At 37.4% G+C, this 25,155-nt stretch overlaps 1 protein-coding gene across 3 annotated transcripts in view; it reads left to right on the forward strand.

Annotated features, from left to right (window-relative positions):
• Positions 1 to 25,155, forward strand: part of LOC109407036 (GTP-binding protein 1) — a 144,221-nt gene that overhangs the window by 42,016 nt on the left and 77,050 nt on the right. For all 3 annotated transcript variants that reach the window (XM_019680056.4, XM_019680053.4, XM_062851887.1), the window contains exon 2: positions 9,931 to 10,248. In XM_019680056.4, the coding sequence (XP_019535601.2) occupies positions 10,023 to 10,248 (226 nt within the window). In that variant the 5' untranslated portion in view covers positions 9,931 to 10,022. The remainder of the gene's footprint in view (positions 1 to 9,930; positions 10,249 to 25,155) is intronic.

Below are 25,155 nucleotides of genomic sequence, written 5' to 3' on the forward strand. Positions count from 1 at the left end.
CACGGTCTATGCGGAGCTTCCTTCTTCTTTTTTCTTCTTCTTGGGCACTATCAGGCTACTGAAGCAGCCGTCCTTAACTATTAGCTAGGGGAAGAGCGGGCACCTTTGTCGTATCCCCCCTAGCGACAGTGGTGTATAAACACCGGACCGGTCTACTCCGCGTAGTGGTCCCGATAGTTACCGCAGTAAACTATCGTAGGCAGTACGCCCCTTTGCACTGACCTACTTTCGTTCTCCTTGGCGATTAGCTACGGTCGTGAGACTGGCTCATTCGGCTGAACGCCCGTAGCGAGAACGGTGGGTTTTGGGGATCTTTGACGAGACCGCCGGGAAGCGAATAGCTCCTTGACACTGAGCTCCCCATGATGGCGGCGATCCAAACCCTTTTCACAGCACTTTCACTGCACTAATTATACTCCCGAACCACGGGCCGGCACTAAGTTTCGGGGGATCACTGTTTGGTTGCGTTCACTCCCGACGTGGCTAGGAACAACCTTCTAGCCAATTCCGTGCGAAAACGGCACTTTTTACAACTTCCCGGCTGGTAGAAAATACGGGTGCCGTTTTCGCACGGAATTGGCTAGAAGGTTGTTTCTAGTCACGTCGGGAGTGAACGAAACCAAACAGTGATCCCCCGAAACTTAGTGCCGGCCCGTGGTTCGGGAACATAATTAGTGCAGTGAAAGTGCTGGTTTTATAATTGGATTCATCTGGTGTGCGAGCTAAAGGCGAACTTTGTTCACCCGGAACTCGACGCCGCCCTGAAGATGAAAGCAGCCCACCGGCGTCAGCAGCGAAATGAGTCGTTTCATGATTTCTATCTTGAAATGGAAAAAATCTTCCGCGCAATGACCACACCGCTTAGTCCTGGCGAAAAGCTGGACATAATCAAACGAAACATGAAGGCCGATTACAAGCAGGTCTTGATTTTCAAATCGGTGAATACCGTGGCCGAATTGATGCTGATCGGGAAGACACTCGACGCTTCTAGGACTCCCATCTACCAAAAGGTATTTGGCAATTCGAAAGAAGTCGCCGCGATAGTGGAAAACCCTGATTATAATGGCTCCAAACCGAGCCAGCGGCAACAACCGGAGAGTGTCGGTCTGAAGGGGAACAAACCCCGGGTTTTCTATAACAAGAACAACCCCCGGCCTCACCACCAGCCCACAAAGCACCTCCAAATCGTTTTCAGGAAACGGGAGGGCAATGCCAAAAGAATCTCCCTGAGAAGACCGGAGCAATTCCGAAAACCACACGGTCACAGGATGGCGCAATGTGTTTGAGCTTGTTGGTGGACAAACATCGTCCACCCCAGCCGGCGGTTTGTTACAATTGTGGGGTCAAAGGGCACGATCACGAGGACTGCCCCAAACCCAAGCGCGTCTTCTGTATCGTATGTGACTTCACAGGATTCGAGGCTTCTCGGTGCCCCTACTGCTTAAAAAACGGGATCAGGTCCAACTGAAGTCGCAGTTGGAAAGTCTTGAGCGCCCCATTGATCACCTAGTCATACCTCCTGAGATTTTTAACAGCTTTCGACCCGTCAAGCCAGAAGACTACAACGACCGTATTTCCGTTCAAACCATCATCTTCAACAATTCTTCCGACAACCGGCCATTCGTTATGGTCGAAGTTTGCGGCAGCGAGTTTGCAGCCTTGCTCGATAGTGGCAGCAATGCTACAATCATGAGCGAGCGCCAGTTCCGAAGGATATCTCCCGGTCTGTTGAAGAGCCTAGACCATCCGTGCGAGTTGCGCTCGGCAAATGGTCAGGTCATTTCTGTACGAGGGCAGTGTTATCTCCCTTTCACTTTCAAGGGGATAACAAAGGTCGTTTGTACTCTGGTGGTCGATAAGCTGAGTGTAGACATGGGCATGGATTTCTGGAAGTCTTTTGGAATTACTCCAGAGTTAAAAGACTGTGCTCTGGTTGGTCCCGGTCGTGTTCAGAGTGCTGAGGAGGAGTTACAGTCGACACTGTCGGCGTCCCAGGCCGCACGGATTGACCAGGTTAAGTCCTGGTTTCAAGGTGTGGAGCCTGGTAAGTTGAACACTACGACCCTCACCGAGCACATGATTATAATAAAGGAGGAGTTCCAAAACAAGGACCCCGTAATTCGATACCCTTACAAAATGAGCCCCAGTAAGTTGCAGAAAGTTTGGGCGGAGGTCGACAGGTGGCGCCCGATGGGAATCATCGAAGAGTCGGATTCTGACTGGTCTTTGAACCTAGTTGCCGTTACGAAACCAAATGACTCGATTCGATGATTCCCATCGCGCGACACCTGTCGACCTCCGCCCAAACTTTCTGCAACTTACTAGAGATCGTTTTGTACTGCGAAAGAGCCCGGGCGCGAATTTCGACTCCGCCAATCAGTGCGCAACGTTTGTGTGGAATTCGAGTGAGTGATACCTGGAAGGTTGTCCCAGGTCGCCGGGAGTGACTGGTGCCAGAAAGTTCCCCGGAAAGCGCCGGCCCGCGGTCGAAAACAGTGCAGTGAACGGGTATTGGGTCGCCGCCATTGGAAAGCTAATCAACAAGGATCTTTTCGCTTCCCGCGGCTAACCACCAAGGACCCAGAAAATACCCACCGTCCTTACTATGGAGGCTCAGCCAATTGAGTATCGCGCCTCCACAGTTAACAGTCAAGAAGGACGAAGTTGGTTGGTACAAAGGGGCGTACCAACCAAGGTAAGAAATTGTGGTTTCTGCCGGTACTATCCACGGCGAGTGGGTAGTACGGTGAATAACACCAGCGTCGCTAGGGAGGTCCGACAAAGGAGTTCATCTCCTCCCCCTAGCTAAAAGCCAAGGACCGTCGCTTCGGCGGCGAATTTGCAAAACCCGAAGAAGAGAAAGGAGAAGAAGAAGAAGGACGAGGGAGCTCCGCACATCCCGTGCGGGAGCGAACGCCACCACCGTGCTGAACGGGCCCCAACGAGTGTCGACGTGTCAGTAACCAGCTGCGTAGCCAGAAGGAAAGGGAGGAGATTGAGGTTAGATTAGAATATAAGTTTTAAATTGAAATATTTCTGTTCTTTTTCCAATTTTCACCATCCGAAATCCGAAGTTTAGTGGAAGTACCCTGCTCCGAGCCGCCCTGCCGGGCATGTGCAGGTAAGGGCAAGAAGGGAATTCTTACAATGTATGTCGCTTAGTCGCGATACTGTAATCACAGACAAACAGACGTCTCACTCTACTCACTTCCCATCGTTTCACTTTTTAACGGATTATTCAAATATTCCGTAGTTCGCTAATCGCTCGCCCATGGCGCTCGCATCGTTTTTGCTCCTGTTTACCGTTTGCTCACTAAGCACAGCATAATTAGCATTGGGCGATAATGTTTTCGGGACGATGATTTTTATCGTATTTTCTTCCAAGTGACACGTCTGTTTGTCTGTGCTGTAATATTATTATGTTTCCAGTTCAAACCCGAATTAGCGACATTTTTTCTTTGACTTTCGCTGCTTTTGCCTTGCGTTAAACACAATGTCGGAAGTGGGGCGCTGTATAGAGCACCAGGTGTACAATACAGCGCCCCACTTCCGACATTGTGTTTAACGCAAGGCAAAAGCAGCGGAAGTCAAAAAAAATATCGCTAATTCGGTTTTGATCTGGAAACATAATAACAGCATACAAACGAAGCGGTGCGCATAGCATGAATAAGACTAGGATAACGAATTGGTGATGGTGCACTAGGCACATAACGTCTCCCCTCCGAAGAAATACTGCATGGTGGTATCGGAGGGGAATTTAAGGTGTAGGTGAACTAGGAGAGTGTTTTTAGTGGGTAGGCGCACATTCGAATCCCACACAGCGTCTAGAAGATTTTTGGACTCCTAGAATAAAAAAAAAACATACAGACATTTGCTCAGTTCGCCGAGCTGAGTTGATTGTTATATGAGACTCGGCCCTCCGGGTCTCGGATCGAAAGTCGGCTTTTCGAGCGATATGTATACCCTTCTTATGGGTGTAAGAAGGGTAAAAAGGAATTTATTGAAATACTCTTCGAAAGATATCTCAGTAATCAAATGTCGAATCAAAATAAAATTTCAGGGCCTTTTACGAGGATATTGTTGCTTTCATTTGGTGCTATAAGAGAACCCAAATCGGTTGACAGACGACTGAGATATTTATTATGATAGGGTATGTGTGCTATCAGTAATCTCATGATCCCATTTTCATCCTATTCGAAATCAAGCGATTACGGCACCGATTGACTCCGTTCTTTTTGTTTTCATGGGTGCTCACTTCTAACAAAAAATACAAAAGTGTGAAACAAAACAAACAGCGCTTCAATCCTTTGTTTTTCGTGGGATGAAAATGGGAGCCACATGCTTAATAAGGGAACCAATACCCTACACATGGTCAAAAATATCTCAAAAAGTTAACCTGTATTACTCCCAAGTACTCTTTGAAAGATATCTCGGTAACCAAATATCCAACTCTAATAATTTTATAGCGTTCTACTAGAATGTTGTAGCTTCTATTTGATGTCAAGAGAACTAAAATCGGTTGGCATATGGCTGAGATATTTAATATGATACACTTTGGCAAAAATCTCAAAAAGCTTAGTTGTATAACTCCTAAGTACTCTTCGTAAAATATTTCTGTAACCAAATCTCCAATCGAAAAAAAAAATCAGGGCGTTCTATTAGGATGGCGTAGCTTTTATTTGATGTCAAGAGAACCAAATCGGTAGACATACGGCTTAGATATTTAATATGATACACTTTGTCAAAAATCTCAAAAGGTTTAGTTGTAAATATAACTCCTATATACTCTTCGAAAGATGTCTCAGTAACCAAATGTCCAATCGAAAAAAAATAATTCAGAGCGTTCTATTGACGATCAAACGCAAAGCTAAATTGCGCAGGTGGCGCTTCTCTAAAACAGTTAATTACGAACCCTAGATTGAATTACTTATGATACAAATGGTAGAAAAGTAAAATTATTGCAAATTCTGACAACTTTCATGCAAAGTATTGTAAAGAAATATGTTATTTTTGCTTCCAAAGTTGAAATTTTTTCGTTACCTAACCTCACTTTTGATCGCCAATTGCCATTTTGTTCTCCAGAGTTCTCTTTAAAGTTGGCAAAATGATTGGCGAGATGGCCAGTTGGGACGGTGGTTACATTCCATTATTCCTAATGTTTCTTTGCGAGTGTGGTGGTATGGTTTGGATGTAAGAAGTCAAGAAGTCAAGAAATAAAAAAACTTAAAAATAAATAATACGATGTAAATGGGCCGTGAACCGGGAGGTACTACTGTACCATCGAGACTCAAATCGAAATAAAATTATTACTGCGAGTTAGACGGTGGACTGGGGAACAACAGAGCGGCAAAAAATATACAAAATACTCAACTGGTCTGTGCACAGCCTTTGTATACCTAAATGTAGGTAGGTAGCTTGTTGGTGACGATGGCTTATAAGCCTATAATATACCTATATATATAATAGCCTATTATATACCATTCGGCGAATGGTAAATGACATTTTTACAATAAAAAATGGTGGTCGTTATGTATCTTAACCATAAAATTTTGAGAAAATTTTCATACACTTTTTGCGAAAAACAATGTTTTTATGAGACATTTTTAGCGACATTTTTAAAAGAAAACAATTTGTCTTAATGTTTTTTCATTGTTCTTACAATACAAATAAAATTAATTGAATGGCGTCAAATGAATCGTTGTTACAATAAAAAATACAATACTATTTGTTGTTATTTGTAAGCAGTTTTCGCTTATGAAAATCCATAGGATTTACATCCAGCATTTACGAGCACTAACGGCTGCCAGAATGATATGCACATTTTATGATAAGAATCAAACACTCTGATGTCTGTCTGGTATGTATTGCTTGGCAGCTGTTGATAAGATCTATCTTCAATCTTGTCAAATAACTGCCAAATATCACAAGTCAGATCTCAGGTCGTATGATCCATACCATAAATCGTTCACAATTCATGTGGCCATTAGTATCTGTAAATGCTAGAGAAAAACGTTACCGAGAAATATGAATTCTTTGGTTTTTCAAAGGCGAAATCTGTTTACATAGCAACAAATATTATTGCATGTTTATTTTAACATCGGTTCAATTGACCCCATTAAACTAATTGTATTTGTATTGCTATCAATGGTAGTTTACTATTCACTAGATTACTAGGAAAACATTAGAAAAATCATTGTTCATCTTTTTTCTTGTCGTAAGATCCTCACTTGGCTAAAGCTGCTTTTCAGCTAGTTTTCTATAAGTACTTTCTCAGTTATTCATTGAGAGCTTCCTCTGCCAACACGGCTTGACGTCTGTCAGTCGTTGAAGTTTTAGCGAATAACATTCGATAACCGAAACATCTACTGTACTCAAATTTAAAACGAAAATTAAAAAAAATATGTCAAGTGATTTTGTATTTGATTATACAAACATGATCCAAGCAACAATAATATTTATTGTTATTTATATGTTACGAATTGTTTTTAAGTGTAATTGAGAAATAAACTCTTTTTCAATAAAAAGTCCATGAGAACTTTGCAGTCACTTTTGCAACTATTTAAAAACTTAAATTAATTTTTCTGATAGTAACTTTAAATTATTATAGAGCTATTGAAAAACAATCGAATCAATTAGTCACTAATAAAGCTAATGTTCACTTATTGTGCGAACTATATGGGCTTGATTTCTATTGTAAAAAGTAACAATATATCTACTATGTGTTTTATTGTGAACAATAAAACCAGTCATATTTTAATAATATTTACCATGTAATGAATGGTACTTTTTCATCCGAGTTGTGCGCTGCAGACCTTTGTCGTTGACCTTCTCGCTTCGTCGTTACCGGCGTCGTCGTCGTCGTCGTCGTGCACCGTTTATTACGTGGTAATGGATCACTAAAATAACTAAAACGACCGATATGACATGAACAGATAGCGCCACCATAGCCTTGTGTGTTTGACGTAATTCGACTGCTGTCACTGTGTTACCGTCCATATACGGTGGCGCTTTTGTTTTGATGCGGTGAGAAGCGGAAAAGTCGGCTTCAACGCGACAATGATTTTTCATGAGGGCCTAACTGACTTGATCGATTTCTCTTCATCGACTCTCTCTTTCGCTAATAACTTAATCAAAACAAACAAAAACATTATTCTTCTTGTTTCTATAGCAACATGTAGTCGTCTTCTTCGCATTTCAACCAAAAAATCTTTGGAAAACTCAATACACATTCTGTGATAACACAAAGAGAGGATCGATGAAGAGAACTCGAAAATGTCAGTTAGGCCCAAATGAAAAATCAATGTCGAATGATCCATTATGCTTGCCTGACGTTGGTTGAAGCTGGACGATGCTGCTTATGCAGCACGCTTCTCAAATCGGAAGGATTCGTCTTGCGGTACTACACTCCGCACTAGTGGGATAACTAGGGTGATTCAGGTAATTTGGACAGACCGTTACGCGTATATATTTTAGACACTTCCATTTGATTTTGTCGTAGATGTCCAAAATATATACACGTAACGGTCTGTCCAAAATACCTGAACTCCCCTACCGATATAAAAAAACCCTCAGCGCGAGGGGCAACGAATAACGAATGATACCGTGTAAATACCGTGCGAAGAAAAACGGACATTCACATCCGACTCGTTCCAAAAACCGACAGGGAATGAGCAGTATTGACTGTTCCACAGTCAAAATAGTGCACATGGACTTTAAAATTATTTAAAAGGTCCTGAAATTCGTTTCAGAATGAAAAAAAAAAACACACAAAACACAAGTAATTTGAATTCTAGTACCGGTACTCCCTCCCTTGCTCCCTCCCCACTCGTAGTTTGTTTTCCCATACCCAATACATTGCTCGTAGCAATTTCAAGAACTCCCCCCCTCCCCTCCATTGCTACGTCATTTATGAACGGTTCCTAATGTCGAATTCGTTTTTGAACCTGGGTTGGAACTGGATTGGCGGAAAATGTGTAAACAAACAAACGTCAAACAAACTCAAACAAACTTTAGTACAAGCGAAACCAAAGTCGGGTTGGGGTTGAAACTGTGATCTCATCCAGTTCCAACCCAGGTTGGAACTGAATCAAAAACGAATTCGACATAAACAACCTTCCTTGGCCGTTGTCAAAGAGGATATCGTTCCAAGCGAATACCACAAATATCCGGTTTCATTGAACTTTTCAGATTGGGATGTAGGTAATCTGTAGTGGCGCCTGTGTCTTGGCGGTGTTCAGGCTGCTATGTGACCATTTTTTTCGTTCCGATCGCCGCTTGTAACCTTACACCAGTAATGAACCATGTTTCTGCAGATAATGTTCATGTTTTGACAGAAAAAAATTGAGGTTAGATTACAAAACAAAACCGATCATGTTGGTCCGAGCAGATATTCCCATATTGCCCCGTAAAGACTAGTTTCGGAAAATTCTTGTTTTATTGTAATTTCAGTATCGAAAAAAATGCAGACTTGTTCACAAACTGCTCAGTAATAGTAGCAGTATAGTATCAACTGTAATGGAATATTTACCTGGACAGTAGGGAGTTACCGTAAAACGGGGCGAATAGAAACACCTTCCAGCATACTTAGGCAAGTATCTCTGGAACCGTGCGTAATAAAGTCAGTTGCAAGGGTCTTAACTTTGGGTCCCTCCTCCCTTTTTAATTGCTGTAATTAGGATTCAAAACTAATTTTGATTTCGTCAACTTATTTGAAAAAAGGTTGCTTGTTTCTATTCGCCCCGCAATGGGGCGAATAGAAACAGCTTAAAAAAAAATTCGATATTTTTTCCAATTTCAAGACAGAAATAACTTTTAATTCAATTAAAACTCTAACATTAGATTATAATAATTCACCTAGTGAAGAAAAAAATGTCGAACGTCGAAAAATACTTTAGACTGTTAATACATACCAAATCTATGAAACGCAATTTAAATGGCGGACGTTTTTTTGCCTCCAAATCAATACTTTGCTTTTAAAAATTTTCACAAAAAAATTAACGGAATTATCATCTTAAAAAAGGTTTATTGAAACACTAGTAGCATCCAACTAGCTAATAAAATTAAGTTTTGATGAATTTTAAAACATAATTGTCATCTTTTTTACAATAAGTTATTTGTTTCTATTCGCCCCATTGTTTCTATTCACCCCGTTTTACGGTATCTGTTAAAAGCTTATTTTGGAGCTTGAAATCTTATAACATTTTTGCGTTCGTAGCAAAAAATTACATTTTTGCAACTCCGTACTATAATATCTTATTTTATACTTGCCTTTTAGGTGTTAAAACGGTCTACTTTTCATCCCTAAATCAAACAATTGCATTATGGTTCATTATGCAACTCATTTGGGTTGCATTATGAAACATAATGCAATTGTTTGATTGGTAACCTAAGTTTCCACGGTAAGAGCTTCGTATGGACTTGCAAAGTTATGACGGTTATAGCACGGCTTGCTTGATTCATACTTTGTGACTAACGGGATGGAGCACGTGGGCGTTTTCATTCAACCACCGGGATGTAGGATGCTACTGATTGTTTTGATCATATTCCAATGACTTTTTTGTCGTTGCAAAAAATGTTGTATGCACCTCGTTGCAAAACTCGATTTTTACAGCACTCGTCATATTTATCCAACTTGGCAAGCCTCGTTGGATAAATGTACGACTCGTGCTGTAAAAATCTTCATTTTGCAACTCGTTGTATAAATAACTATTTCATAAATATTTGCATTTCAGAATCGAATTTTGGTACGGTTTTTACAGGGAGACATGATTGAAGCATTCTATAAAAGATCCTAAGGCTTTGAACAGAACAAAACTTGATAATAAGGCCAAATTCAGGGTGGCTCATATTGTTCCGTATGGTCATATTGCCCCTACTACCCCTATGTTCAGAAGATGTATGGAGATTAAATGAAATTATTTTCTTTTCCAGGCATATATGACCTAGAGCTACCAGAAATTATAACTATATTTTGACGTGGAATGTGATTCATCGATCATTAACTACAGCTACATAAATCCAACATGCAATCTACATCAACAGTTTTACCGAACGAACCTGCTTCAACAGCGCCACATCCAACAGCTTCGATTTCCGGCGAAAAACCTAAACATGACTATGCGTGCATCAGAGGGAAAACTGTTCTAGTCAGTCCCACGGAAGAGCAGTATGAAGCATTGGGAAAACGATTGGAAGAGAGGATCGCCGATAGCCGTGGCGAAACGGTTTATGAAATTGGGGTTGGAGAAGGTATGTTATGACACATTTTATTGCCAAATACCTATTTGAATACCAGAGACTCTGAAAGATCTACTCATCTGCTTCGGCGTAAAGCCTGTCCAAGTTGAAGTTCGGACACCAAATCGTTGATACCGTCGATGGGGGTGACAATGGGTCTGGGGGGTGAGATTGGGTCAAAACGGAGAAACATGAAATTTGAAAAAGCTCAGCAACTATCGCTAATTTATATTGAAAACTTTATATTATTTCAAAGAGGAGATGTTTTTACACGTCATGATGCAGAATAAGATGTTTTGCAATAATCGTTTTTTGTTTAATTTGTGGCTAAACTTATATGATGAAACTACTAGTAAATCACTCTGAAAAAAATTCTCCTTCGTAATGTTTAACACAAGTACCTAACCATAAATTTTCTTATAAGTGGTTAGCTGTAGGTATTACCTGGTTGATGTAATGAAAAAAGCGGGCTGTCATTGCTCTTTTTATTTAAGGACTGTATCGGAAATTAACTATAAACATTCAAAATGCTCTATCTCGACGCACGGTTGGTATTTTCATTCCGGTTCTTCTATGAAATCTTCACAATATAGTTAAGTTTGGAACAGCTTGAAGAAATTTGGAAAATGTTTAGTATTATTGAAAATATGGTTCTATGAGTATACCACACAAAATAACAATCTGTACAAACTGCATTATTTTTAAATTTTTTTAACGTTTCAAATATTTTTTGCGAAAAAAAAATTCTACGGGGAAAAATCTGGAATATAATGATTATTACTCGCAGTTACGTACACAATACATATCACTAAAACAGACTTTTAAAATTCTTATTTTGGATAGAAAAACCTCCAACATTAAGAATATGGACTATCCCAAAAAACACCTACTTTTTGGTCGAACTTTGACGCTCTGTTTTAAATATCTTTAGAGGTTATAAAATTCCGTTCTCTGGAAAAACTACCTCTTCAATAGATTTAAATACATACCCAATCGGAAAAAATGCAAATTTTCAACTTTATGTATTTTTTATTTGCGTAATCGTTTTTTGAAGACGCATAAAAAAAGTGTTCCTCGAAAAATGGCCTTTTTCCATTTTTAAAAATTGCCCTAAACTCCGGAGGGAATTTTCCTTGATAAAAATAATTCTCCTATATCATGAGCATTCTAGAGAAGAATATATTTGCGCAAAAATAAGAGAAAAAATTGAATATTTTCCCACAGTATTCGCAATTTGAAATTTTTAGAAGGTGTCCAAAATTTTAAAAACATGTGTGCAATCTTTGAGATAAAAGTCCAAGTTAAATGAATATTTTTTGAAAATCAGAACTGCCATTCTTTATTTAAGAGATTTATATAGTATCTCCAAAAATAAAGTTTTGTTTATTTCGAACAGATTATTTTTTAGGCAACTGTGAACGTTTATAGTTAATTTCCGATACAGTCCTTAAAAACTCAATATTTTCGACCCTATGTCTAAATATTAAGAATGGGGGTGAGATTGGGTCAAGCAAGTTATCGAGTGCACATAACCTTAACTAAAAATTCAACTTGTTATCCAGTCCCCATTTGACGTTAGAGTGGTGCCATGTTCACCGTATCTTCATAAAAGCACGCTTTCTTTCAAAAATATGTTGAGAAGTGTCAAACGAGTGTGTTAATACGTTTAGTGCCTATAACTTTTCATAACAATGGATGCGTTCGCGCAAAAAAAGATCGTGTAAAAAAAGTTCGCGTAACTTCGAGAATTCGCGCAAAAAAAATCCAAAGGAAATTTTTTTTACGCGATTTGCCCTCCGCAAATGACCAAAATCGCTTAAAAAAAAGTCGCGTAACTTCGAGAAAATCGCGTAAAAAAAGTCGTGCAAAATAAAATCGCAAAATCGCGTAAAAAAGTCGTGTAAAAAAAGAATTCAGTATATATATATATATATATATATATATATATATATATATATATATATATATATATATATATATATATATATATATATATATATATATATATATATATAGAATATATATATATATATATATATATATATATATATATATATATATATATATATATATATATATATATATATATATATATATATATATATATATATATATATATATATATATATATATATATATATATATATATATATATATATATATATATATATATATATATATATATATATATATATATATATATATATATATATATATATATATATATATATATATATATATATATATATATATATATATATATTAGAGTGGGTCAACGTTGTATGGAGAAACTTTAAATTTGATTGTATCATCCCGGAACAAAGCTTTTTTCAATCTATATTAGCGCCTAAAACAACTGTGCAAAATTTGGAAGCGATTGGTTGCGTCCCCGTATTCCGCATTGCGATTGAAATTTGTATGGAAGTTAGTATGGGAAAACGTACTTTTTTGCATTTTACTCATAAGTTGAATTCTTTTGTTCAATACCATGTAACTAATGACGTTAAAGTATAGCCTAGGATATGCCGAGAAACTTTGCCGAAGACCGCAAAGTGATCCGACGCTTGTGAAAAAAGTTATTCGCCCTGTAACTTAGGCCAAAAATTGTGATTTTATTATTGATGTTATTCCTTTACATGTTAAATGTTAAGCACCACCGGGCAATCTGTACGTTATAACTTTTTTCACAAGTGTCGGATCACTTTGCGGTCTTCGGCAAAGTTTTTCGGCATATCCTAGGCTATACTTTACCGTCATTGGTTAGATTGTTTTAGAAGAAAAATTTCAATTTATGAGAAAAATGCAAAAAATCACGTTTTCCCATACAAAATTCCATACAAATTTCAATCGCAATGCGGAATACGGGGAAGCAACCAATCGCTCCCAAATTTTGCACAGTTACTTTGTACGCTAAAATGAATCGAAAAAGCTTTGTTCCAAAAAATCGACTTTGTTGACCCAGTCTAATATATATATATAGAATGCTGTCTAGCATTCGATAAAAAAAATAATTTTATTCAATTAAACACTAAGTTACAACTCACGATTAAGACTAACTTATTCTAGACACTGAAAGTGGCTTTTATAAACTCATTATGTCAACTCAGCAAACCTATCCGCCTGGTGACTGTTCCTCTGTGGGTCCGTCGTCGATCGGGTGATCGGTCGAATCGATTAATGCGTGTCATCAGTTTATGCGTTTGCCAAAGTGCAATTCCTCATAGCGCCTGCTCGTTCGTCCAATGTGGCATGGCGCCTTACTTTGTTGTTGCTATGTCGATGTTGCCACCCTGGTGTTTCTATCTGTGTTGGTGTTGGGGTTCTGGGGCCGGCTTCCTCCTAACGTCTCCCCCCTTAAGTGTCGGGCGTCCTCGTTCGACTTCTCCTGGACCTCTAACCTCGTAAGCCTTGGAAGAGGGATGAACTTCGAAGGTGTTGGATTTCCCTCTGATGATATCGTTTCCAGACTGGTTACCTTGTCCGCAATGATTTTTGCCTTGGTGTTTGTTGGTTTACCAAAGCACTGCTTCCTGAATCTGTGAAGATAGACTATGATCAAAAGAAAAATGGTTATGGAGGCAATAGTGGCTCCTCCGATCATTTGTGAATTGGACAGCTGCAATCGGATCCTTGCGATCTCCTCCAAGTTCTCCAAGTGTGCCTGATGGACTTCTTCTACATCGGCGATCTGCTTGTTTGCTTCAATACGTTTCCCAAAAATTGGTGTGGAAAACTCGGCATTCGATAAGGTTTGGGAGTTTTGCAAGAACGTTTGATTGTGTATTTTTACCGTGCAATTTTCCGATTCAATTATTGTGGTAGCCGCTATAATACGGTCATCTCCACAAGAGTCGTAAACGTGTACCCTAACTCGGGTATCAAGAAGGATGGTACCTGGGATGATCTCTTTTAGAATGAATTGGTTTGTATCCTTGGACATGTTGCACTTTGCCGCTTGGTTGGTTAATATGTTGTAGACACACTCATCGGCTAATTTGTGAGTGTTGTCGCATAACACGCATCTCTCGCTCTGCTTGTACATGGACTTTCTGAATTTGGCCACATACTGGGTCTCCAAATTGATTCTGCTCCCGTTGATGTTTGTTGCCTCTAGTTGAATGAGCTGATATTCCTGACTTTCTACAACTGGTAGTTTTATTATAAAAATAATATGCTCGTCTTTCAGTGTTGTAATACATTTAACAGATTCCAAGATTTCGTCATCAAAATAAAGTTTGATCCCTTGCTTTTTGTAAAATTCAATGATATAATCTTTGTCTAAGCGGGGTAGAATGTTTTTGTTAAGGATGTTTGATTTTGAAAAAATAATTTGTTCTTCTATGTCTTCAAGAATTTTAATGATTATATCCAAATTTAGAATCAAGTTAATTTCTTCTACATCTTTCCTGAACGTTTCCCTGTCCGTACTCATTCGTTTGGCAATCTTGGCTATTGTAATTGATACTTTATTAACCGTTTTTTGTAAAGAGTTATTGATTTTAATCTGTCTATCCTGGTTGCTTATAATGCGATTCTCGGTTGATTCGATTTTTTCCAAATTATGTTGTACAAGTTCAAGGTCTTCGTTATCTGGATTTCCTGCTACAAACTTTATAACGGTTCCTAGCGCGTTTACTAATCCTCTCTTATGACGTTTTGGATATAGGCTGTTCAGTTTGTTTTTTGCAATATTAAGTTTATATAGAAATGTATCTGCTAGGTGGTCTGTAAGATTTAATAGATTACTGACATTTTCAATATATAACAAGTTTGATTGTACATCATTGAGATCTACTTTATGAATGATTCTATGGTATCCTGTTCTGATTCTAACTTTATGTAGGTTGATGGTTATTAATCCATTATGGTTGCTAATGTCTTGGTAAACTGTTGCAGTGACGATTGATATGAATCTGAAATTAGAGATTTATCAATTTGATTATTTTATTACTTTTTTATTCGGTTTTTATGGATTTTAATATCGTTTGTATCGCGAAATGTTAAATCGTTATCATTTTGGATTGTTATGAGTTTGAATGGGTCTATATCTTTGGTTAATCTTTGAGATATTTTAACGTATTTCTTTTCTCCGGCTTCAAGGGTTTTAGGTTTTTCTTTGCTTTCGTGCTTTTCCTCGTATTTAGTTTTCCTCTTAAGAAGTTCTACTTTTACCGCCGAATGCAGATTTTTGAATTTTTCCGTAATTTCTTCCATATTTATGACTTTTGATTCGTTAAAAATCAAACTACGCGGTTGTCGTTTCGTCGATTGATGAAATGTATTATTATAAATGTCAACCGCGATGTTGATCATTTCTGTTGTATTCAAATTTTCAAACTTCGATTTGTTCGTTCTGTAAATTTCGATAAGTGTAGAGTGGAAACGCTCTACTATTCCGTTGGAGTTAGAGTTACTAGCGAAATGCATTTCGATGCCTAAGTCGTTCAAAAACCCGATAAAATCAATTGACCTGAAAGATGGCTCTTGGTCACCTACTATAGTCTTTGGACTGCCAAAATGTCGTATGTGCTCTGTAATAGCGTTTTTTATGTCGACTATTGTTCTGGATGGTAATGGGATCGCGTTTGCAAATTTTGAGAAAGAATCTACTATAGTAAGCCACGTTTGCCCTTTGAGAAAAAATATGTCAATGTGTACTCGATCGAAAGGGTTATCTCCAAATACGCTTTTATGAATTAATTTTGGTGGCCTTCTGTCATATTTGGCTCTTTTACAGATATCGCAAGATTCATAGAAAATTTTAAGCTTTCGGTCGAGCTGTGGGAAGAAATATTGTTGTAAGATTTGTATTCGGTTCTCTTTGGGTCCTCTGTGCCCATAGTTGTGTGTTTCTCTCACGAGCTCGTCCTGCTCGTTGTCCATTCTCACGTCCTGTAGTAAAGTTTCTGAAATGAATACTTTATAGATTTTGTTAGATGAGAAATGTTTTTTAAATGTTTCTTGGAGTAATTGAGCTAGAGATATAGGAATTTTAATGCAGCTTATTCCTCTAGGGTTAAGTTTTTGCTTAAGGGTTTCGACTATATCCTCTTCTGTAAATTCACTCTTGGCGATTATGTGTCTATGATATCTGGGAAAGATTTGTTCGTACGTGTTGATATCGTTACCACTTATTCTGAAAATGACTTGGGTTCTGAAAAAGTTTATAGGTCTCTCAGTGTAACGTATGTAATAATCGTCACTAGAGTCCGCGGAGTGCACCGTCATTCCATCGCTTTCTTGATCGGTGTCTTTTTCATGTTCCGAAGGTTCGACGTCCATCGATGCTTGCGAGTTCGCATTCAATTCATCGACTTTAATTCGAGACAAACCATCAGCTACCGAATTTAGTTTTCCCGGTTTATATATTAGCTCGTAGTCGAATTCTTCTAACGCGAGTTTACCTCTTATGATTCTATGGTTTGCATTGGTCATGGAAAATGTCAAAGGCTGGTGATCTGTGAACAATTTGAATTTTCGTCCGTACAGATACGGTCTGAAATGTTTAACTGCCCATACAATAGCGAGAAATTCTTTTTCAGTTGTAGAATATCTTTCTTCTGTTTGGGTTAAAGTTCTTGATGCGTAAGCTATAGGTCTGTCTTTACCTACTGACCCTTGCGAAAGTACAGCGCCTATTGCAAAGTCGCTTGCATCTGTTGTTAGTGTAAACTCTTTGTTAAAATCTGGGTATGTTAACACAGGGTCTAAAGTCAAAACTTGTTTGCATTTTTCAAAGCTTTCTTTGATTTCCTCTGTAATTATGAATTCAGCATCTTTTCTGAGTAGTGCTGTAAGTGGTTTTACTAATTTAGCGAAATCCTTTATAAATCGCCTATAATAACCCAATGTTCCTAAAAATTGTCTAACTTCTTTTTCTGTTCTAGGCATTGGCCATTTTCTAATGACTTCTATTTTGTCACTGTTTGGCTTCACACCTTCTTCAGAAACAGCGTGCCCTAGGAATTGAGTTTCTTTTCTGAAGAACTCACATTTATCAAGTTGAATTTTTAATTGAGCCTCTTTCAATTTCTGTAAAACTTGTGCGATGTGTTTCTTGTGTTCCTGGAGAGAGCTGGAAAATATGATTATATCGTCCATGTAGACGAAGCAACATATTCCTATTAGTTCTCTTAATACACAGTCCATAACTCTCTGGAAGGTTGCCGGGGCGTTTTTCAACCCAAATGGCATACGAGTGAACTCATATTTCCCTCCGTTTACCGAGAACGCTGTTTTTTCTCTGTCTTCTTCCGCCATTTGAATTTGGTGGAAACCGGACACTAAGTCAATGGTAGAAAAATAGGTAGCTCTACCCAGTTTATCTAAAATATCTGTAATCTCCGGTATTGGATACTTGTCGTTTATTGTTTTTTCATTAAGTTTCCTGTAGTCTATGACTAGACGAAACTTTTTTCGACCGGTTGCATCGGTTTTTTTCGGGACTACCCATACAGGTGACGTGTATGGTGAGATTGATTCTTTAATTATCCCGTCATTTAACATTTTTCTTACTTGTTCCTGAACTTCGTTTTCGAACGCGTACGGATACTTGTAAGATTTCGTGTGCACTGGAATGCAATCTGTAGTGCGAATTTTGTGCTTTATTTTGTGTGTAAATGAAAGTTTATCAGACTCCGTGTAAAGAACTTCTTTGTTTCGTTTAATAACCTCTTGTAGTGCTTCTTTTTCTTCATTATTCATGTGGTCATCGCGAAAATTATAGTTAGTCGGGTCAATTTGCGTTGGCAATTCCAACAAATCGAATGGATCGTTATCTAATTTGACTTGATTTAAATTAATCTCTTGAGTACATTTTGAAATATTTTGGATTGCCACAATTGCTTTGCTATTGGTGCTTCTGTATAGGCCGGGTAAAATTTTAAATGAGCTATAATTTATTTCATCTGTTATCAAAAAATCACCGTCTTTTTTTGTTTGAAGCGAAATGTACTGGAATTCTTGCTCGTTTATATTGATATTTTGCTGATTATCTGGGAAACGTTTGAGCATCTGGAAGGTTTTTCTACCAATTTTCAAAGTGTTTTTTCTTATGTCGATCTGAGCATTGAGGTCTCTGAGCGACTCGTAGCCGATCAACCCGTCAAAATATTTATGGAATTTAAAAACAAAAAACTTTTGCTTTTTGTTAATTTGGAAAGGGTCAAATGAAACAGATTTATCAATAGTTATGGTTCCATTTATGTTCGTTACTCGGATTCCAGTTTCATTTTTACAGTTATCGATATTCACGTGTTCGGGGGAAATGTAATTTTTGTTCGCACCAGTGTCGACCAAGAATTTCATTTCTCCTTTGGATGTTTTTATTGAAATATAAGGTATAAAATTGTTACATTTCACGTTTTTCCCTTTAGCGTCTCTTCCTCGAGAAAATTTAGCTCGTCATCAACTAAATATTCATCATCGTCTGACTCGAGCACTGAGTCGTCCGGCTGATGTGGGGTGTCATATTCTTTCTCCCTCGAATTACCGCATTCGTTTTGCGTTGCACAGCTGTTGTGGTTATTCACCTCAATTTTTGACTTGGCCGTTCTCATCGAAACATCGTCATCTAAATTATTTTTCTGGTTTCTAAATCTTCCTGATCCATTAAACTTATTATTTAGATTTTGAGATTGCTGGGTGTTAAACTTTGCTTGCGGGTTCTGAAAACTTGATGGTACTTGACCTTGTGGCTGAGATTGTGTTCTTTTATCCGCTTGCCACTGGCGGTCTTGTGTGGGTTTTTTGTTTAATTTTTGCCTATAAGCGGCGTTTGAATATTGAACTGTGATTTCGTACGCTTCTTCCAGTGATTCTGGTCTATAACTTCTCACGTGGAAAGATAGTTCATCCGATAAGCCGTCTATAAATCTGGTGAGTGTCATAAGACTCACAAGACTATTTATTGCTTTCGTTGAGCTTTTATAGTCATCAATCGCTGCTGCCGTTGATTTAATGGCTGTATCGATTGTTTTAATTTTGTTATAATATTCTTGTAGGGTTTTCTTTCCCTGATTCGTGTAAAATAAGGATTGTATATGCGTTGTAAGGTCACGTCTATCCCCGTATGAATTAATTAAAACGGATTTAATTTCATCCCAACTGTTGGGGTTACCGGCGGCTATCAGGATTCCCTTAGCCTCGCCAATAATCTTGTTTTTTATCGCTCTGACTATTTGTGAATACATCGGTTTCCCTCTGTATTCCTTAAATAAGTCGAGAGTATTTTCTGCATCTTCTAGCCATGCGCTAGTTTCTTTTTTATTGCCACCAAATGTGGGCAGATTTTTGACGGGATCCGGTGTTCTAAAAGCTAGGTACGGATCGTCGTTTTTTGCCTTCAGTTCGGCAATCGTTTGCATCAGCATGTTTTGATTGTTTGTGAGCTGGGTAATTTGATCAATTAGCTGCTCTTCAAGTGTTGGCGGTGGAACGTCTGGCAGTTCCCCGTCTTGTTGAACTTGGTAACCATTATTCATGATTGTAGTTTTTTTTCTTTGTTTTGTCACTAGACACTATGTTTCCCGTTTCACTTGGGTTTATTGTGCGACTGATCGCGTATGAAAATAATTAAATGCCGTGGATGGAAATGAAAGATATGCCCTCTTCACTCGTATCACTAGCACTGGTTATTTGAATGTGGTTCTTTTCGATCACTTTATGATTTAAAAAAAAGAAGGTTTTACTTACAGGAGAATAATTTTCATCCCGGAGTCGTCTCGTGGTTGTCCCGTGGGTTGTAGGTTGTTGCGTGTGGGTCCTTCCGTCGCTTCCGAATCACTCAAACAGAATGATATTCCCTCAACTGTGGCTGTTGCCGATGATCCGGTTCTTCACACTGAAGTTTGCTAAAGTTGGAAATTTCGTAATGTCTTTGGTTTCACTATTTTCACTCCAAGTCCTTCACTACTTCCACACACTTTTCCGAAGACTGCGCCAATAATTAGAATGCTGTCTAGCATTCGATAAAAAAAATAATTTTATTCAATTAAACACTAAGTTACAACTCACGATTAAGACTAACTTATTCTAGACACTGAAAGTGGCTTTTATAAACTCATTATGTCAACTCAGCAAACCTATCCGCCTGGTGACTGTTCCTCTGTGGGTCCGTCGTCGATCGGGTGATCGGTCGAATCGATTAATGCGTGTCATCAGTTTATGCGTTTGCCAAAGTGCAATTCCTCATAGCGCCTGCTCGTTCGTCCAATGTGGCATGGCGCCTTACTTTGTTGTTGCTATGTCGATGTTGCCACCCTGGTGTTTCTATCTGTGTTGGTGTTGGGGTTCTGGGGCCGGCTTCCTCCTAACGTATATATATATATATATATATATATATATATATATATATATATATATATATATATATATATATATATATATATATTAGACTGGGTCAACAAAGTCGTTTTTTTGGAACAATGCTTTTTCGATTCCTTTTAGCGTCCAAAACAACTGTGCAGAATTTGGGAGTGATTGGTTGCGTCCCCGTATTCCGCTTTGCGATTGAAGTTTGTATGGAATTTAGTATGGAAAAACGTGCCTTTTTGCATTTTTCTCATAAATTGAAATTTTTCGTCTAAAGAGAACACTCAAGTCATTTGCTCAGTCTAAACACATCATTCCATTGGATTGAACATCTTTGAGAAGTTAGCAAGTGGAATGTTCGTTCCAGTTGAACAATGTAAACTATAGATAGTAGAGTAAACATAGATCCCCGGACATCGCTGAGTGAACTGTTTCAAGCGTGTGAATAGTATTTTTCAAGAGTGCGAGGGTTGAATATGATGTTGGAATCATGACGTCATGCTTGTTTGGATACAGATTTTGACAGTTTGTTTGGATATATATATATATATATATATATATATATATATATATATATATATATATATATATATATATATATATATATATATATATATATATATATATATATATATATATATATATATATATATATATATATATATATATATATATATATATATATATATATATATATATATATATATATATATATATATATATATATAACGTAGATTGTGACCAGTTGCTTTTGCCTTTTGCACTTGGAAAATATGTGCAGCGCTATTGAATCCTTACCGATTCAATCATGATATAATTTATGTGCGCTGCTATTGGTTTTCAATCGTTCAGTGCATAGCTTTCATTATGACGAATAATAATACGATTTACACGTGGGGATAGCTTCAAAATGTAAATAAATCCAAGTTTCGCATAGTCTACAACCGAGCTGATATTTTATTACATAAAACCTGACTTAACATTATGTACTTCAGATGCTCATAGCACGTCTTCACTGCAAGCTCCTCGGCAAGCTCCCAGTCGCAGCTGTATCCAGTAGCTCCCGAATGGTTCACGAGTCCGCCCTGGTGGTGACGATGGAGAAGCGGTCGACATTGTAGATAGTGTAATTCTATAGAAACACAAAAGAGATCTACGTAGTTTGGAAACGTTTTTGAATTCTGAATGATAAGTTAACTTCTTACCTTAAAAAAACAGCAAGCGACGGTCCACGGAGCACCACGTATGACAAAGAAATGTTCGAAGTCCCCGCCACAAATGTGTGTTAACTGCGCGCGCTATGTTCGTTTCATGTTTGTTATGCATGTGTTTGGATTTTATATTGACAGGGTTGTTGTTTATATTACCATACTCAAGATATATTATTGAAAAAATAGATTATAACAATTTCGCTTTTCATTTTTATTAGTTGTACATAGAATGATTTGTTTCTCTCTCGTTTGTAATCTATGTGCTTTCTGCACTTAGATTCTATCAGTAAATTAATTTGAGTATATATATATATATATATATATATATATATATATATATATATATATATATATATATACCGTCAAGGCGCCATTCACCGTGGGGGCTCCATTCACCGTGTGCCTTCGAATATTTTTTTCATTATTTCCATATTATAATTGAATGATATGACAATTTCCCTTCAATTTCACCAATACAACACTAATGTATTGTTACCATGTCAAAACGCTCATTAAAAACATTTAAAAGTATCATTTTGACATCAAAGTGTGTTTACATGAAGCGGGTTTCTGCTCGTTCACTGCATTCTTAGTGAAAAAACGAAAACTACGCTAAGGTGATTTAAGCGATAAACTAAATGTAGTAACGTGTTTATTCCACCAAGAAGCAATTAAATTCACATATCAGGTATGTATTTTGCATTACCGAAGTAAGTTTAACAAGAAAGTACGATTACTCGTACTTTTTAATTGAAACAAAAAGGCACGGTAAATGGGTACCCTAAAAATCAATGGTCTCCATTCACCGTGCCCCATATTGTCCCATATATCTAGAAAAAATCGAAAATTTGAACATTCGTTTTTCTAATAAAATCTTGCAAGTTATTACTTGAAATGAATTTAAACGAAGAAAATTACCTTGGCTGGGTTGTTTTGATCATTTTTAAACAAAGTAGAATAAAATTTTTCATACACGGTGAATGGGTCCCTACTACCACGGTGAATGGTGACCTACCACGGAATTAGGTGACCCTACTACTCTTTACTAATTGTACTATATCACCAAATTTTGTAAAAAATGTTCTACTTCTGTGGATATTGCTTTAATTTTAACCTATAATGAAGGCAATTAAAAGCGGCACCAACAATGTTTATAAGACTGGTGTCAAATGACAGCCCTTATTTGCCCCGAACCCTCTTAGATCCACGGTGAATGGTGCCTTGACGGTATATATATATATTTTTTTTTACGCGATTTGCCCTCCGCAAATGACCAAAATCGCGTAAAAAAAAGTCGCGTAACTTCGAGAAAATCGCGTAAAAAAAGTCGTGCAAAATAAAATCGCAAAATCGCGTAAAAAAAGTCGTGTAAAAAAAGAATTCAGTATATATATATATATATATATATATATATATATATATATATATATATATATATATATATATATATATATATATATATATATATATATATATATATATATATATATATATATATATATATATATATATATATATATATATATATATATATATTAGAGTGGGTCAACGTTGTATGGATAAACTTTAAATTTGACCGCATCAACCCGGAACAAAGCTTTTTTGACTTATTTTTGCGTCCAAAACAACTGTGCAAAATTTTGGACCGATTGGTTGCGTCCCCGTATTCCGCATTGAGGTTGAAATTTGTATGGAAGTTAGTATGGGAAAACGTACTTTTTTGCATTTTACTCATAAGTTGAATTCTTTTGTCTAATACCGTTTAACTAATGACGTTAAAGTATAGCCTAGGATATACCGAAAAACTTTGCCGAAGACCGCAAAGTGATCCGACGCTTGTGAAAAAAGTTATTCGCTTGGTAACTTAGGCCAAAAACACTGAGATTTTATTATTGATGTTATTCCTTTACATGTTAAATGATAAGCACCACCAGGCAATCTGTGCGTTATAACTTGTTTCACAAGTGTCGGATCACTTTGCGGTCTTCGGCAAAGTTTTTCGGCATATCCTAGGCTATGCTTCAACGTCATTAGTAAGATAGTTTTAGACGAAAAATTTCAATTTATGAGAAAAATGCAAAAAGGCACGTTTTTCCATACTAAATTCCATACAAACTTCAATCGCAAAGCGGAATACGGGGACGCAACCAATCACTCCCAAATTCTGCACAGTTGTTTTGGACGCTAAAAGGAATCGAAAAAGCATTGTTCCAAAAAAACGACTTTGTTGACCCAGTCTAATATATATATATATATATATATATATATATATATATATATATATATATATATATATATATATATATATATATATATATATATATATATATACGTTAGGAGGAAGCCGGCCCCAGAACCCCAACACCAACACAGATAGAAACACCAGGGTGGCAACATCGACATAGCAACAACAAAGTAAGGCGCCATGCCACATTGGACGAACGAGCAGGCGCTATGAGGAATTGCACTTTGGCAAACGCATAAACTGATGACACGCATTAATCGATTCGACCGATCACCCGATCGACGACGGACCCACAGAGGAACAGTCACCAGGCGGATAGGTTTGCTGAGTTGACATAATGAGTTTATAAAAGCCACTTTCAGTGTCTAGAATAAGTTAGTCTTAATCGTGAGTTGTAACTTAGTGTTTAATTGAATAAAATTATTTTTTTTATCGAATGCTAGACAGCATTCTATATATATATATTAGACTGGGTCAACAAAGTCGTTTTTTTTGGAACAATGCTTTTTCGATTCCTTTTAGCGTCCAAAACAACTGTGCAGAATTTGGGAGTGATTGGTTGCGTCCCCGTATTCCGCTTTGCGATTGAAGTTTGTATGGAATTTAGTATGGAAAAACGTGCCTTTTTGCATTTTTCTCATAAATTGAAATTTTTCGTCTAAAACTATCTTACTAATGACGTTGAAGCATAGCCTAGGATATGCCGAAAAACTTTGCCGAAGACCGCAAAGTGATCCGACACTTGTGAAACAAGTTATAACGCACAGATTGCCTGGTGGTGCTTATCATTTAACATGTAAAGGAATAACATCAATAATAAAATCTCAGTTTTTGGCCTAAGTTACCAAGCGAATAACTTTTTTCACAAGCGTCGGATCACTTTGCGGTCTTCGGCAAAGTTTTTCGGTATATCCTAGGCTATACTTTAACGTCATTAGTTAAACGGTATTAGACAAAAGAATTCAACTTATGAGTAAAATGCAAAAAAAGTACGTTTTCCCATACTAACTTCCATACAAATTTCAACCACAATGCGGAATACGGGGACGCAACCAATCGGTCCCAAATTTTGCACAGTTGTTTTGGACGCAAAAATAAGTCAAAAAAGCTTTGTTCCGGGTTGATGCGGTCAAATTTAAAGTTTATCCATAC

Source organism: Aedes albopictus, chromosome 2 (assembly GCF_035046485.1).
Source record: "Aedes albopictus strain Foshan chromosome 2, AalbF5, whole genome shotgun sequence".
Lineage (NCBI taxonomy): Eukaryota > Metazoa > Arthropoda > Insecta > Diptera > Culicidae > Aedes > Aedes albopictus.